This window comes from Bos grunniens, chromosome 15 (assembly GCF_055505025.1).
Source record: "Bos grunniens cultivar Pamir isolate PY7600 chromosome 15, Bosgru_T2T1.0, whole genome shotgun sequence".
Classification (NCBI taxonomy): domain Eukaryota; kingdom Metazoa; phylum Chordata; class Mammalia; order Artiodactyla; family Bovidae; genus Bos; species Bos grunniens.
In genome coordinates, this window is record NC_141179.1 from 16,410,501 (window position 1) to 16,428,552 (window position 18,052).

The 18,052-nt window shown below is 43.3% G+C and overlaps 1 protein-coding gene across 1 annotated transcript in view; it reads right to left on the minus strand.

Annotated features, from left to right (window-relative positions):
• The window catches only part of PIWIL4 (piwi like RNA-mediated gene silencing 4), a 55,884-nt gene extending 39,055 nt beyond the window's left edge, over positions 1-16,829 (minus strand). The window contains exons 1-5 of the mRNA XM_086341935.1: positions 16,659-16,829; positions 15,094-15,172; positions 12,770-12,901; positions 8,272-8,486; positions 1,219-1,340 (exon numbers count right to left, since the gene is read on the minus strand). Of these exons, the coding sequence (XP_086198061.1) occupies positions 1,219-1,340; positions 8,272-8,486; positions 12,770-12,901; positions 15,094-15,172; positions 16,659-16,829 (719 nt within the window). The remainder of the gene's footprint in view (positions 1-1,218; positions 1,341-8,271; positions 8,487-12,769; positions 12,902-15,093; positions 15,173-16,658) is intronic.
• Positions 16,830-18,052: the final 1,223 nt, after the last annotated feature.

Sequence of the window (18,052 nt, forward strand, 5' to 3'; positions counted from 1 at the left end):
GGTTTCTAATGAGTCTATTCAGGCTCCTCACTGCTACTATATGACAAGGCTGCCTCTTCAGTAACTAACTCTGGCTGCTTTAGGAATGTGACACATTACTGATCTGAAGCTGCCCTGTGCATTGGGGAAACGGAAGAGTTTCAAGTCTGAAAACAGAGGTTCCAATTGTGTGCTTCTTGGCTACCCAAAGTCATCTGAGCCTCAGTCTCCTTATCTGTAAAATGGGGAGTTTAATCATACCTGCCTCAGGGCAATTGAGTAAAGATCAAGTAAACTCTAGCACCAGAGAAAGAGCTCTGTTACTGCAAAGCACCTTCCAAATGTCAGCTGACTTAAAACAATCAGGGGGGTACATGCAAAAATGGATTCTGAAGAGCGTTTTTTGATCAAAAGACACTTGCCTAGACTTCTGACTAGAATTAGGAATCAGTGTATCTGTGTGATGGAAATTCCTCTATGTGTCCTACTCAGTAAACCCAAACTCCTCTCATCCTGTCCAGAGCAAAGGGCTAAAATCTTAGGTTTTTAACACATCAACCTAGTGATCCACACCAACAGCATGGAAAACAGGGGTCCTCAAGCTTCTGAGATCCCATCTGGGAAGCTTGCCAAAAATGTGGATTTTTCAGGCCCCACTCACAAAATTCTGTTCACTAGGTCCAGTGAAGGGCTAGGGAACCTGCATTTTGTCAACTAACACCCAAGCTGACGCTGAAGCAAGTGATCCTCACATCAGTCTCAAGAACACTGAAAAGCTTAGTGACAACCTTCCTCTGTCCCCGGGGACAAGTGGGGAAAGGAAGGGGTCTGAAAGCACTGAAAGCAGATGGTGATGCCCTTTCACACCTAAAACAAATGAGCCAGGAGAAAAGCCACTCCTTCAGTTTACTGACCCAGTTTTTAAGTCTGGGGACGGAGGCTGGGAGTGGGTACAGGAAAAGGGCAAAGGCACCTGCCCTGGTCCCCGAGACATCACAACCCTTGAGGCCCCTGTCTCAACACAGATGATACTGAATCGTGACAGAGGTGCCCGTTCAAGGCTGTGATGGGCTGTGGTGCGTATTACTGCAGTAATACACAGAAGTACACAGAAAATTGCCCTAAAGAGGACATTGCTGCCGGCACACCGCCTACAAAACTGCAAATACTTTTAATACCCAGGCTCTACGCGGAAAGGCATCATTGGCCTACATTAAATTCACATTTGAGGCACTTTACTTTTTGAAGATGATATTGAAGACCTGGATGCACACAGGAGAACTTGCCGGCAGCTTTCTCGTCAGAGTGATAGTCATCTTTACAGTCTCGCCTCTTTGGGTTTCACTTGACAACTCCGTGACCTGGAAAAAGAAGCACTTAAAACAGACTCTGTATCCTCCAATGCACAGAATGTGGCTGCTAAAGCCATCAAAACTTCACAGGCTCTACCAAAAACAAAGCTGCAGCTGTTAGTGATGTGAGTGATAATCTAATCATTGGGTTACGTTTGGGAGGTTTTTTTCCTCTGTATTTTGCTAATCCCAGAAAAGCAACACATCTCTCCGCTCTCAGATTTCTTAATTGAGAATCAAAACCAGACTCAGGGTTCAAAGATTCAATCCAAAGAGAATTCAGGAATAGGGTTCTTGACTTTTGGAGGGAAAGGGGAGGTAGAGGAAAACAGGTCACAACCTAGTTTGAGAGTCTGATGAAAGTTACAGACATTCTCCCAAGAAAGTGTTACATACTTGAATACCACAACAAGGCATATAATGTACCCATTTACAGGAGTTCATGGATGCCCAAAAGCCTATTAATAAAGTGTCCTGCCCATCTTGGGGATTCCCCCATGACTCAGCAGTCAGGAATCTGCCTGCAATGCAGGAGATGCAGGAGATGTGGGTTCGATCCCTGGGTCAGGAAGATCCCTTGGAGTAGGAAATGGCAACTCACTCAAGTATTCTTACCTGGAGAACACCATGGACAGAAGAGTCTGGAAGGCTATGGTCCATGTGGTCACAAAAAGTCGGACATGACTGAGGACACATGCATGTTGCACGTTGCCCACCTTGAGTTCATGGATTTCAGAAAGAAGCCTCTCAAAAGTTCATTAAAAAAAAACAAAAACAAAAACAGAGGCGCAGAGGAGAAGAAAGGAAAGGATAGGGAACAGACCATAGGGAAAGTAAATGTGGAAAGAGAGAGAAGAAAACCAGGACAGTTTAGACAGGAAATCTGATTTCATTTTTAAAAGGCCTAGAGAAAGCCCTAGGGTTCTTATAATCTGGAACCACATGCTAACAGTATAGTGAATGCATGAATAGGTCTTTATACCAGGTGCCTAACTAAACCTAAAGCTTCTTAGACCAAGCAAGGCTCGGTAGAGATTTTTTGGAATAAAAGAATGAATAGATCAGCCAGTAGAATCAATGGTCAAGGATTTTTCAGAAGGGTTAGGAATTAGAAGAGGTCAGTTCATTAGCAGGCATTAAGCTCGGCCAAGAGGAGCTACCCTACGTCCGAGGTCAGGGGCAGAAGCCGGGAGGACCCCATGCCCGAAGGGTGGCGGCCAAGAGGAGTTACCCCATGTCCGAGGTCAGGGGCAGTGGCCGAGAGTGCCAGGCTACGACGGTGCCGGAACGGCTGAGAAGAGTAACCCAGCGTCCGAGGTCAGGGCGACAGCCAAGAGGAGCTACCCGGCGTCCGAGGTCAGGGGCGGCGTCCGAGAGGAGCTACCCCACGCCCCCACGCCTGAGGCCAGGGGCGGCGGCCGGGAGGAACAACCCCACGTCCAAGGAGCTGTGGCTGCGTGGGCGCAGGAGGGCCTAGAGGAGCTATCCCATGTTGAAGGTCAGGAAGGGCGGCAGTGAGGAGATACCCCTCGTCCAGGTAAGGAGCAAAGGCTGCACTTTGCTGCAGCAGCCGTGAAGAGATACCCCACGCCCAAGGTAAGAGAAACCCAAGTAAGACGGTAGGTGTTGCAAGAGGGCATCAGAGGGCAGACACAATGAAACCGTAATCACAGAAAACTAGTCAATCTAATCACACTAGGACCACAGCCTTGTCTAACTCAATGAAACTAAGCCATGCCCATGGGGCAACCCAAGACGGGCGGGTCATGGTGGACAGATCTGACAGAATGTGGTCCACTGGAGAAGGGAATGGCAAACCACTTCAGTATTCCTGCCTTGAGAACCCCATGAACAGTACGAAAAGGCAAAATGATAGGATACTGAAAGAGGAACTCCCCAGGTCAGTAGGTGCCCAATATGCTACTGGAGATCAGTGGAGAAATAACTCCAGAAAGAATGAAGGGATGGAGCCAAAGCAAAAACAATACCCAGTTGTGGATGTGACTGGTGATAGAAGCAAGGTCCGATGCCGTAAAGAGCAATATTGCATAGGAACCTGGAATGTCAGGTCCATGAATCAAGGCAAATTGGAAGTGGTCAAACAAGAGATGGCAAGAGTGAATGTTGACATTCAAGGAATTAGCAAACTGAAATGGACTGGAATGGGTGAATTTAACTCAGATGACCATTATATCTACTACTGCGGGCAGGAATCCCTCAGAAGAAATGGAGTAGCCACCATGGTCAACAAGAGTCCGTAATGCAGTACTTGGATGCAATCTCAAAAACGACAGAATGATCTCTGTTCATTTCCAGGCAAACCATTCAATATCACAGTAATCCAAGTCTATGCCCCAACCAGTAATGTTGAAGAAGCTGAAGTTGAACGGTTCTCTGAAGACCTACAAGACCTCTTAGAACTAACACCCAAAAAAGATGTCCTTTTCATTATAGGTGACTGGAATGCAAGAGTAGGAAGTCAAGAAACACCTGGAGTAACAGGCAAATTTGGCCTTGGAATACGGAATGAAGCAGGGCAAAGACTAACAGAGTTTTGCCAAGAAAATGCACTGGTCATAGCAAACACCCTCTTCCAACAACACAAGAGAAGACTCTACACATGGACATCACCAGATGGTCAACACCGAAATCAGATTGATTATATTCTTTGCAGCAAGATGGAGAAGCTCTATACAGTCAACAAAAACAAGACCAGGAGCTGACTGTGGCTCAGATCATGAACTCCTTATTGCCAAATTCAGACTTAAATTGAAGAAAGTAGGGAAAACCACTAGACCATTCAGGTATGACCTAAATCAAATCCCTTATGATTATACAGTGGAAGTGAGAAATAGATTTAAGGGCCTAGATCTGATAGAGTGCCTGATGAACTATGGACTGAGGTTTGTGACATTGTACAGGAGACAGGGATCAAGACCATGCCCATGGAAAAGAAATGCAAAAAAGCAAAATGGCTGTCTGGGGAGGCCTTACAAATAGCTGTGAAAATAAGAGAAGCAAAAAGCAAAGGAGAAAAGGAAAGATATAAGCATCTGAATGCAGAGTTCCAAAGAATAGCAAGAAGAGATAAGAAAGCCTTCCTTGGCGATCAATGCAAAGAAATAGAGGAAAACAACAGAATGGGAAAGACTAGAGATCTCTTCAAGAAAATTAGAGATACCAAGGGAGCATTTCATGCAAAGATGGGCTCGATAAAGGACAGAAATGGTATGGATGTAACAGAAGCAGAAGATATTAAGAAGAGGTGGCAAGAATACACAGAAGAACTGTACAAAAAAGATCTTCACAACCCAGATAATCACGATGGTGTGATCACTGACCTAGAGCCAGACATCCTGGAATGTGAAGTCAAGTGGGCCTTAGAAAGCATCACTACGAACAAAGCTAGTGGAGGTGATGGAATTCCAGTGGAGCTATTTCAAATCCTGAAAGATGATGCTGTGAAAGTGCTGCACTCAATATGCCAGCAAATTTGGAAAACTCAGCAGTGGCCACAGGACTGGAAAAGGTCAGTTTTCATTCCAATCCCAAAGAAAGGCAATGCCAAAGAATGCTCAAACTACCACACAATTGCACTCATCTCACACGCTAGTAAAGTAATGCTCAAGATTTCTCCAAGCCAGGCTTCAGCAATATGTGAACCATGAACTTCCTGATGTTCAAGCTGGTTTTAGAAAAGGCAGAGGAACCAGAGATCAAATTGCCAACATCTGCTGAATCATGGAAAAAGCAAGAGAGTTCCAGAAAAACATCTATTTCTGCTTTATTGACTATGCCAAAGCCTTTGACTGTGTGGATCACAATAAACTGTGGAAAACTCTGAAAGAGATGGGAATACCAGACCACCTGATCTGCCTCTTGAGAAATCTGTATGCAGGTCAGGAAGCAACAGTTAGAACTGTAGATGCAACAACAGACTGGTTCCAAATAGGAAAAGGAGTACATCAAGGCTGTATATTGTCACCCTGCTTATTTAACTTATATGCAGAGTACATCATGAGAAACGCTGGGCTGGAAGAAGCACAAACTGGAATCAAGATTGCCAGGAGAAATATCAATAACCTCAGATATGCAGATGACACCACACTTATGGCAGAAAGTGAAGAGGAACTAAAAAGCCTCTTGATGAAAGTGAAAGAGGAGAGTGAAAAGGTTGGCTTAAAGCTCAACATTCAGAAAATGAAGATCATGGCATCCGGTCCCATCACTTCATGGGAAATAGATGGGGAAACAGTGTCAGACTTTATTTTTGGGGGCTCCAAAATCACTGCAGATGGTGACTGCAGCCATGAAATTAAAAGACGCTTACTCCTTGGAAGGAAAGTTATGACCAACCTAGATAGCGTATTCAAAAGCAGAGACATTACTTTGCCAACAAAGGTCTGTCTGGTCAAGGCTATGGTTTTTCCTGTGGTCATGTATGGATGTGAGAGTTGGACTGTGAAGAAGGCTGAGCGCCGAAGAATTGATGCTTTTGAACTGTGGTGTTGGAGAAGACTCTTGAGAGTCCCTTGGACTGCAAGGAGATCCAACCAGTCCATTCTGAAGGAGATCAGCCCTGGGATTTCTTTGGAAGGAATGATGCTAAAGCTGAAACTCCAGTACTTTGGCCACCTCATGCGAAGAGTTGACTCATTGGAAAAGACTCTGATGCTGGGAGGGATTGGGGCAGGAGGAGAAGGGGACGACAGAGAATGAGATGGCTGGATGGCATCACTGACTCAATGGATGTGAGTCTGAGTGAATTCCGGGAATTGGTGATGTACAGGGCGGCCTGGTGTGCTGTGATTCATGGGGTCGCAAAGAGTCGGACACGACTGAGCGACTGAACTGAACTGATGTATTTTCTATAGTGAAAGTGTAATTTTAATGGCTTTCAGGATGAACCAAGCATGTGGGGGAGGGATGGAAATAAAGAGAAATGCATTCTTCCACAAGTGATGAGATATTTCACTGAAGTGTTTCTTGCCTCAGGTAAAACTGTACAAAAGTCTGGGACTCCCCTGGTGGTCCAGTGATTAAGAATCTGCCTGTATGTAGAAGGACAGGATGATCTTTAATGATAGTAAAACCCTCGAAATATGTCATTTAAGTATGAGAGACTGTACTAGCATGCTATCAACATCTGGTCATGGGACAAAATATTGAGGGACCAATAAGGACTTAGGATGAATAAAAATATTTCTAAATTTACAGATCCAGATTTTACATGTTCTTAAATCTAATCATATGGTATAATTTTAAAATTCCATATTCAGATGAAATAAACACTCAGGTAGCTCCTATAAATCTTAGAATTTCATAAATGGATAAGGGCTTCAAGAGTGTTCAGAAAAGCACTTCTTGAGGAAATTCACAAAGGTTTACAGGGAATCTAGAAATTTCCATTTAGGCTCTAGCTGTCATCCTGTTTAAGATGCTGAACTAAAATGATTACACTTTCCAAGGGACAGAAGCATCAGGTTTTAATTCAATACTCTGCTTTAGTTTTTCATACAGAAACTGGTTCTTTTTCTTTGTAATAATTTTAATATTGCCTTAGAACAAAGCATATGATAAAAACCTTGATATTGGTATTTTGATTTTAGGACTAAAAATGGGAAGGTATGAAAAATGGATATGAATCATGCAATTGCCATATCCAAAGGTCATAACCATTCAAAAATATCCTTAAGATTGATATATGCATGTGTCCTCAGTTGCTTCAGCCATGTCCAACCCATTGTGACCCCATGGACTATAGCCTGTCAGGCTCCTCTGTCCACGGGGTTCTCTAAGCAAGAATACTAGAGTGGGTTGCCATGCCCTCCTCCAGCGGATCTTCCCAACCTAGGGATGGAACCTACATCTCCTGCACTGTAGGCAGATTCTTTTCTGCTGAGCTACCAGGGAAGCCCTAAGATCGACATCAGTTCAGTTCAGCTCAGTTCAGTCACTCAGTCTTGTCTCATTCTTTCGACCCCACGGACTGCAGCACACCAGGCCTCCCTGTCCATCACCAACTCCCGGAGCTTGCTCAAACTCATGTCCACTGAGCCGGTGATACCATCCAATCATCTCATTCTCTGTCGTCCCTTTCTCCTCCTGCCTTCAATCTTTCCCAGCATCAAGGTCTTTTCCAATGAGTCAGTTCTTTGCATCAGGTGGCCAAAGTGTTGCAGTTTCAGCTTCAGCATCAGTCTTTCCAATGAATATTCAGTACTGATTTCCTTTAGGATTGAGTGGTTGGATCTCCTTGCTGTCCAAGGGACTCTCAAGAGTCTTCTCCAACACCACAGTTCAAAAGCATAATTCTTCAGCACTCAGCTTTCTTTATAGTGCAAATCTCACATCCATACATGACTATTGGAAAAACCATAGCTTTGACCTTTGCTGGCAAAGTAATGTCTCTGCTTTTTAACATGCTGTCTAAGTTGATGATAGCTTTTCTTCCAAGGAGCAAGACTGATATAAGTAACTCCTATTTCATATGATGGAACAAGTCATGAAAAATGACAGTTTTAGAATCAAGATTGATGTCAAGTCAATCCTTTGGACAGATGGACAGAATGCACAGGAGCAAAAAAAAGTAAATTTAAAGGTCTGAGACCACAAGTTAAATGCTGTTTCTTAAACTCTTGCCTATTTTGGGAAAAGTTTAAAAAGGATTCCTCTCTCAAGGACACTTTGCCTTGAAAAAAAATTGTCAAAAAAGCAGTGTTTGTATTACCGCTCTTCTTTCTGAAATGCCTGACCGGCAGCTTCTTAATTAGGAAATCAATTGCTGATGAGGTCTTAATTAAGAAGTCTTTTGCTCTCGGGCATGGGAATAGTGACACACTTATTCCAGCTGTCATGAAAATCAGCTAACCTCTAAAATCTATATGGGGGAGTATAAATATATGCATATGTGTGTGTTTAAAAATTAATCATACTATACCTTTTCTTCTAGCTTTTGTGAGAGAAAAAGGATGACACCATCGAATGCTTTTGCTTTGTTGGAGAGTTCCCTGTGACTATAAAGCAGAGCAATTCTCAGCCTTCTAGACTCTATATCAGGACTGTATGTCACGTGATACTGGTATAGCTGCCAGTCCTGGGGCACGTCTAAATTAAAGAGATTTGTGACCAGTTTCACAGGTATTCCACTGGAACCTGAAGAAAACAAATAAAAAATAATTTTTAGTGAAAAAAAATGCATCATGTTCATATTAATCATGGCATTCAAAAATTTATTTGCATATGCATAATTGCTGCTGGAAAGCAAGAACTTTTGTTCAGTGACACGAAGTAAGCTTGAGTAACCGGCAGCCTGATAACCTTACAAGCATGCATGATAAGTCACTTCAGTCGTGTCTGACTCTTTGGGATCCTATGGACTGTAGCCCACCAGGCTCCTCTGTCCATGGGATTCTCCAGGCAAGAATACTGGAGTGGGTTGCCATGCCCTCCTCCAGGGGACCTTCCCAACCCAGGGATCGAACCAAAGTCTCATGTCCCCTGAATCAGCAGACAGATTCTTTACCACTAGCGCCACCTGGAAAGCAGAGTCCTACAAACAAAAGGATCACATTGGCAAAGCAGGCCTCATAAGAACCAAAGAGCAGGAACTGACCTTGTTTGGGGAGAAGAGAAACATCTGAATTCAACTACCCTAGAACTCCTTCCAAAGACTGCCTTCCTGCTGATTCTGTGCAACTCAAATCATTCAAGTGAAAACTTTGTAACTGAGCAAGACCCCATGGGGCCTTCCTGGGACAGACCCTTCTTCCATATCGTCTGCTTTCTCTCCTCTCTAAGTACCTGCTGCTGCTGCTGTTGCTAAGTCGCTTCAGTCATGTCCGACTCTGTGTGACCCCATAGACGGCAGCCCACCAGACTCCCCTGTCCCTGGGATTTTCCAGGCAAGAACACAGGAGTGGGTTGCCATTTCCTTCTCTAAAGCATGAAGGTGAAAAGTGAAAGTGAAGTCGCTCAGTCGTGTCCGACTCTCCGTGACCCCATGGACTACAGCCTACCAGGCTCCTCTGTCCATGGGATTTTCCAGGCAAGAGTACTGGAGCGGGGTGCCATTGCCTTCTCCCTCTAAGTACCTAGATAATAGTATCTAGTGCACATTTCCTGAATTGTTTTACAGATGCTAAAACCCCCACCCAATGAAAGAAGTTAACTACCTGATGACCATGATCATGTAGCTTCTAGACCTACTGGCACCTAAGGATTAATAGGGCTTCCCAGGTGGCTCAGTGGTAAAGAAATCGCCTGCCAACACAGGGGACATGAGTTTAATCCCTGGGTCACAAAGATCCCCTGCTCCAGAATTCTTGCCTGGGAAAGCCCATGGACAGAGGAGCCTGACCGGCTATAGTCCATGGGGTTGCAAAGAGTCGGACACTGAGCGACTGAGCATACACACACACCAGGAAGTTTGGGCTTTTTGAGCATTAGCTGTCCTAGACTCCTTGTTCAGTGCGTCATAACAAACATTGCACTTTGCCTAACTGCAACCTGGTGTGTCAGTAGACTGACTACTGCGCGTGGGTGAGGGGGCCCATTTGGTTTGGTAAGTTTCAGATGCTGCTCTGAAATTATGGAGCTCTCAGATTAGAAAGAAACTCTCCAGTTTTTACCATGAATAGAGCCCCCCCGCCCATTCTCTTGGAAATTCAGATAATAAAAAGTTCACCATATTTCAGAAAATATTGAAACACTACAGTCAGTGGTTAGATGGCTCTGTAAGCCCCAGAGAAGGAGCAGAAGAAGAAATTTCACATCTTCCCTGTGTGAGAACAGACAGGACTCTGGGCTTCTGTTTTTTGCAGGCACAGGAAGGCCATGTGAGCTTCCGGGAACGCCAGGCCCTATAGAACTTTTATTCACCTCCTCAAAATCTAGAGGACAGGGACTTCCCTGGGTCAGTGGCAGAGTCCAGGTCCCAATGCAGGGTACCTGGGTTCCATCCCCGGTCAGGGAACCAGATCCCACACGCTGCGACCAAGAGTTTGTAGGCCACAACCAAAGATCCTGAATGCAGCAATGAAGACACCCGGCACAGCCGAATGAATAAATACACATTTTAAAAATTGTTTTAAAACACTCTACAGGACAAATTCAGAGATGGCCATGACACAGTGGTCAGTGCCCAGGATCCTGTGAACTCCACCAGGACAGACTCTAAGAGGGCGCAAAGGAAGCACTCTCACCTCTCCTCTGAAGGAATTATCCAGTGTTTGTCTTACAGGACAGAATTATCAAACAGTCACTGTTTCGCATTTCTCATGGAGGAAGTCGAAACATGAGCCCTGAGGTCATGAGGATAAAAGAGTATCCTGTGTACCTTAGGAAATATTCCCTCAGTTTTGACACGTGCATTGACTGAAAAATAACACACAACTTAAAAGATGAGAATTATGTTTTATTCAGTGGACAAAACTGAGGGCTTAAGCTTGGGACACGGCATCTCAGATAACTCTGAGAGTCTGCCTGTAAGGAGGCAAGGGAAGAGCAGGACAGACAGGAGTTTTTGCAACAAAGACCAGGGAGTCGGAAGCTCTAAAGATGATTGTAATTAAAGAAAGCCAGACATCCTGTGTTAATGACTTTAGCACCTTGCTATGTATGAAAGAGACAGTGTTAGTCACTCAGTCATGTCCTGCTCTTTGAGAACCCCATGGACTATAAGCCACCCCAGGTCCGCTGTCCATGGAATTCTCCAGGTAAGAACACTGGAGTGGGTTGTTGCTGTTTCCTTCTCCAGGGGATCTTCCTGACCCAGGGATCAAACCTGGGTTGCCTGCGTTGCAGATGGATTCTTTACTACTTGGGAGGATGCAAAAGTCAGTTCACTGAAATCATTCCTTTGCCATGCACCTCAGCTACAGGGGCCAGTATCCTATTCTTTCCCACCCCGAGTCTCCTTAGGGTACATTGTTGGAGAGTGGCTGCAGTAACTGAGGGCTTGGCAGTGGGCAGCCCTCATCCTTAATGTAAATTCACAACATCCTTAATTTACTGATACAATAGGCAATGCTTTTTTTCATTGACACGTGTAAATACCCAGTAGGAACAAGGAATCATTGTGCTATTTTATTCAAAGGAAAGCTTTTTTGTCACTGTCCTCCCGAAGGCCATGCCAACATATTTTAGTTGCTCCTATTAATGGATAAACAGAAGTCATGTAGAATGTCCGAGCAGGCAGGCAACCCTTTGAGATCACTTAACCAAGTGTGTTCAAACTGTAATCCTATCTCATTAGTGCTCCAGTTATGAAAATAAGTGAGGCGAACCATCACGTTTCATAGAAAGACTAGGATACAACAGGATGGATCCAAGAGCCCTGCCACTGGAAGGACAACACTGCCTCATGAAACTTTGTTTCTGTTGTGTTTGTGTAGTGTGTGTATTGGAGAAGGCAGTGGCACCCCACTCCAGTACTCTCGCCTGGAAAATCCCATGGGCAGAGGAGCCTGGTGGGCTGCCTTCCATGGGGTCGCTAAGAGTCTGACACGACTGAGCGACTTCACTTCCACTTTTCACTTTCATGCATTGGAGAAGGAAATGGCAACCCACTCCAGTATTCTTGCCTGGAGAATCCCAGGGATGGGGGAGCCTGGTGGGCTGCAGTCCATGGGGTCGCTAAGAGTCTGACACGACTGAAGCGACTTAGTAGTAGTAGTAGTATGTGTATGATGGATAAGGATTTATCTACTTATTTTTGTTGCATGGTTTGAAAGAGTTTGAAAAAGACTGATCTGCAGGCTTTCTGCATCACTGAGTCTTAACTTTTGGAAGGAATTACAAAGTCTTTTGAGGATCCTATGAAAACAGTAGGCCTACTTTTCCAAAAATACACATAAAATTTTAGGTTGCAATTTCAAGGGTAAGCCTAGAATCATCATAAAGAATTCCCCAAACAGGCTACACTTTTCTTTTTAGAGCTTAAGTCCAGAAAGGTTATTTTCCCCCATACAAGAAAAAGTTGAGAAAGGGACAAAGCATCTTTGCACACCCCTACCTCAGAGGTAAAGAGAAAATGTTTTCAATGTATGAAATGCAGTTTTACAGAAAATATTATTCTTCCTATTAATAAAAGAGAGAATTAAGGCTAAAACAACGAGTGTCTAGATAATGTTTTTGTTTGTTTGGTTTGGGTTTTTGCCTTTCTTTTTCTATATTTATTTAATTGATTGATGACTGCTTTCCAATATTGGTTTGATTTCTGTCATACATCAACATGAATTAACCCTAGGTATACATATGTCCCCTCTCTCCTAAACCTCCCTGCCACCCTTACATAATGTTTTAAATATAGCAGATGCTCAATACATATCTTTGAAGTCAAGATATGAACTTATTTTAGATCTGGAAATTAAAATTCCTTAGGTAAGATTTGGTAATATTAAAAAGAAAGAAAGTTAAGTAACATGAAGAGTGAGTACCTGTTTTGCAGTCTCTCACATGGGCCAGTTTCTCTCTGGTACAGACAGCCAAATCCATGATGTCCCGTCTGACTTTCCCACCTCTTTCCTGGACGGTACATCCAGAATCACTCGGAGATATACCACCTGCATTTAAAATATGAAGAAAATACCATAATATCTCATATTTCATGCTAGTGATATTGCTTACAACTATTATATAAAAAATGCATCTAGAACCAAAACTCAGATTTTTGTGGGTTTTAATAAAACTGACCCACATTGCTGAAAACAATGGGGAATGTAAAGAAGTCTGCGGCCTGAAAATTGAAAATTGTGAAGGAAGCATGGTATGTTTTCTTAAAAATAACAGACCCTGGGTTAGTCCCACCTCATATAACATTTGGGGCTGCTCTGATTCTCCTCTTGACTAAGGAGGAAGCCCTCTTTCCCTACATTGTGCTCCACGCCCACTGATGGAGGGTTGGTCTCCCTCCTGTAGCTCTTGTGTAACACCTGAAGAACTACAAATTAAGATTGTTCACAGCAACTTCTGCACAGATTGAGGCTGAAAATCTCCCAACTTGGCTGTCATCAGTTTTTATGCTAGATCATTCCTCTGAGAATGAAAATCAGTACTTTACCTTGGGGCATGTCAATGTTTTAGGATCTAGAAAACATGAAATTGAAATCTATTTCCAGATGAATATTTTCTTTTTTAAATGAGTATAGCGATGCTGATTTTGGATATAACTTTGACACTTTGAAGATAATGTGAAAATATCAATTTTACATTACAAAATTATTACTACAAAGTAACATGACTAGTAGTATACAAATCTCTTTCCTTTGATATAGTCATGATATGCAACTACCCCAAATGGCACTACCCACTCACCCAAAACTGCTGTCCATATCCTTTTCAGTGGAGTCAGAGTCTTTCAGGAAAATAAAAAAATTTATTTCGTTTTTTAAAATGTGATTATTCTTGCTGATTATCCATATAACTTACTGTTCAAATAACATCTGATGGTTTCTAAAAATTCAGTCTACCACAGATGCTGGGAAATATTGAAGGCAGGAGGAAATGGTTGGATGGCATCACCAACTCGATGGACATGAGTCTGAGCAAGCTCTGGGAGTTGGTGATGGACAGGGAAGTCTGGCATGCTGCAGTCCATGGGGTCGCAAAGAGTCGGACACGACTGAGCAACTGAACTGATAGAATAGTAGTTGACAGAGTCTGGTGAAAATCGTTCAGTCGTATCCGACTCTTTGCGACCCTGTGAACTATACAGTCCCTGGAATTCTCCAGGCCAGAATACTGGAGTAGGTAGCCTTTTCCTTCTCCAGGGAATCTTCCCAACCCAGGGATCGAACCCAGGTCTTCTGTATTGCAGGCAGATTCTTTACCAACTGAGCTATCAGGGAAGACCACCAGGGGGAGGGGCAAATGGAGAGGTACTGTTAAATGCGTACAAAGTTTCAATTTTGCAAGAGCAGAAAGGTTCCAGAGATGGATAATGGCAATGGTTGCACAATGTGAATATTGTTAATGCCACTGGACTGTGCACCTCAACATTGTTAAAATGGTCAATTTTACATTCCACATATTTTACCACAATTTTTAAAAGTAAAAATATTCAGTCTACCCTCAGTGGATGAACAGTTTCCATCACTTGCTAGTCACAAGGATGTGCAGCAGATGTGGAAAGAAATTTTCAAAGAAAAGCTGGAATAACACTTGCATGATGGCTGGAATTATGAGACCATACATTTACACTGTCTAAGTCACTTGGTCTGCAGTACTCTATCACAGCAGCCCTGGGAAACCAGCACATTGGGCAGCCAACTCGCACTGTGTGCTATGGGCTATTTAGAGTAGCATGTCAACGAGTATCTTGAGGTCAAATCTGGATTTGCAAGGAAGAGGGCTACCATCAAATGGTGATGTCTACAACAGGTGGGAAAGGAAGACAGAATGGGAAACAGGCACGCCAGGTTTCTACCATCTCTGCAAGGCAATAGTACTGACATTTGTATGTCATAAAGAAATTTTTAAAGATGATTTTTTAAAAAATTTATTCAGTAAGAAACAGAAAGAAATCAGAAAAACTGGCTTCCTAACGTCTGGGGGTTCCCAACTGCCGAACACTACCAGGAAATTCAGTGGCAGACTCTGTGTTTGGAGGTCTCAAAGAAACACAGCAAACACAGAGAGATGCTTCAAGGAAAGGAAGGCAGGATGCTCAAGAAGTGAGTCTGCTGCTCAAAGGCTTGGTCGAGTCACTCCTATTTCATTCAGATGGGATGGAACTGAATGGAACAGATGGAGCTGCACTTACATTTCTGTGAAATCCTGCTTGTTCTCTCACAGTCACTGCTAGAGGATGCTTCATTATCAATAAGCACAACAGATGGAGGCTGAAATGAGTAAAGATATTTGGTCAGAGTTAAGATATTAAGTCATAAACTAAAACCTTCTCACGAGATGAGAATGAGAATGACATCATGTCCTATGTCATTAGAGTACCATGAGCTAGGAAAAGAAAATGTTAGCAGGTAAGATGCTTGAGAGAGGAGAAAAGATTGCCCATTTTAGAAAAGAAGATAAAGCAGAGCTACAGTTTTCCCCATTCATTAATCTTTGATTTCAACGCTAACTGTGAGCCAGATACAGCCTTTAGCTCCCAGAGGCAAAGGTGTGAGCCTTGCACCCCAAAGTGAAGTTGCTCAGTTGTGTCCGACTCTTTGAGACCCCATGGACTGTGTAGCCTACCAAGATCCTCTGTCCATGGGATTTTCCAGGCAGGAATATTGGAGTGGGTTGCATTTCCTTCTCTAAGAAGGTCATCAAATGGAAGGTGGTACAGGTGGTCATAAGCTTCCTGGTGACAGATGGTAAAGAATTTGCCTGCAATGCAGGAGATGCAGGTTCCATCCCTGGAGAAGGAACTGGCAACCCACTCCAGTGTTCTTGCCTGGAGAAATCCATGGACAGAGGAGCCTGTTGGGCTATAGTCCATGGGATCGCACAGGGCTGGACACGACAGAAGCAACTAATATACACACAGATGATCACAGACTTCACACTTCTGTAGCCCTCAGACATAGGGAGTCTGATGTGAACAAGTTTGTAGCAAGAAAATAAACTGAGCCCAGAGGATCTGGGCCACCAGTCTGATGATGACACTCCTGAAAAAACTGGTCCAAAATTAGTTCACAAAACAGATGAAGAGAACCATTAATATTTTCTCTTCACAGTAATTCTCTGTTGAAGAAGGTATAAATCTTAGCCTGCTTTAAAAAAATAAATGGGAAAAATCAACAACAGAAGACCTCTTTCTGAGAGTAAAGGCATAATAAGGACACACTACTCACGTAACACTTCTGGTCTAAGATGTTACTCCAAATACTAAGTTTTTGCTAAGTATTGCTCCAAATACTAAGTGTAACGTCACTCAGAAATTGCAGATATGATTCTCAATTCAACCAAGCTGCCTAAGTTTAATAAGGAGCCCTATGCACAGTGGTTGATTCTAAATTTCATTTGTGTTTGAAATTATTTCTTTTTATATAAATTAGGGAGATGGGTCATATTAAATTACATACCAAATAATAGTACCTTTAAAGGTACCGTCTTTTTCACCAGGAGACTTGCAAACGAATGAAGTAATTAAAACTCAGAAAACAGAAAAGAGTGATCCACTCTCCTCCCACTTTCAGTCCTTTTCAGCGGCCAAAACATCTACATTAATATCTTACTCAGATAAGCTCCCCAATGGGAAATACATATATATATATGCATATGAGAAACCCTGGAAAGACTCAAAGTTGAAAGAGAAGAGAAGAGAAGTCGCTGCTTTCTAGCAGAGAGGGGGAGAGATGTGCAGAGAAAGGCAGTGTCCACAGAGGAGCAGTAGGAGGGAGACAGCTCAGCTGGAGGCCCCCGGGCACGCCCCACCTCCGCGGCGCCGGGGCTGCGGGCCATTCCCCGCGCCCTCACGCGGGCGCGGCCGCTCTTGTCCCCGCGGAGCCCAGAGGCAGCCAAGTCTCCGTGAGGGCGCTTCTTCGCCGGCATCTGGACGGCACAGCACCGACACGGGCGGAGTGGGTGGATCTACGCAGAATCGCGGCCGGGGCTCCCGGGTGGGTGGAGCCGGGCGCCCAGAGGGGGCGGGGGGAGCGCGTGGGCCGGAGGGGGTGGGAGACTGCAGCCAGACTTTTCTTTGCATCTGCCTACCCCCCCCAAATGCATCCAGCTTTCTAGTTTTTGTCTATCAGATGTGTATATAAGGTTGCATCACGCTTTTTTGTCTGTGTTATCTGCTCACTTCTGCTCCTGGCTTCTGGATGTCTTTGAATATGTCATGTCAGTGTTTTTTCTGAGAAATATCTGATTAACCTACTGGGGCATTGGGAGAATTCATTTAGAATTAAATTAATAGAAAAATGTGAAGGAATGCTTAAAAAAAAAAAAGGGTAGCCATCTCTTCATCTATGTGATAGATGTGAGGGTTTTTCTGTTATTGTTCTGTGAATTGTCTGTTATATCCTTGGCTGTTTTAAATTGTACTTCTCATGTTTTTCTTGTCATTTCAAAGACTTTTTTTCATAACATAGCAAATATCTACTCTTGATTTATCACCTGTTAATTTTAACTTTAAAGTTCTTTATCTAATCAAGTCTTAATTTCGATGTAGTCAAATCTACTAATGTTTTATTTTATTGTTTGTGCTTTTCAGGTTTTCTTTTTATTATTATTATTTTTTTATTTTATTTTTAAACTTTATAATATTGTATTGGTTTTGCCATATATCAACATGAATCCGCCACAGGTATACACGTGTTCCCCATCCTGAACCCTCCTCCCTCCTCCCTCCCCGTACCATCCCTCTGGATGGTCCCAGTGCACCAGCCCCAAGCATTCAGGTTTTCTCGAAAGAAAATTTTCCCTGCCCTGAATTTACAAGGACTTCATAGGACATTGTGTTTCCCTGGTAGCTCAGATGGTACAGGATCTGCCTGCAATGCAAGAGACCTTGATTTGATCCCTGGGTTAGGAATATACCCTGGAGAAGGGAATGGCAATCCACTCCACTATTCTTGCCTGGAAAATTCCATGGACAGTCCATGGGGTTGCAAAGAGTCGGACATGACTGAGGGACTAACACTTTCACTTCTTTCATATGAAATTTATTAATTTTATGTTTTCTAGTCACATAAGCTACCTTGTATCCTTTAAGAATTTATTTATATTTATACATATAAATATATATTTATATGATATGCATGATGTGAGGT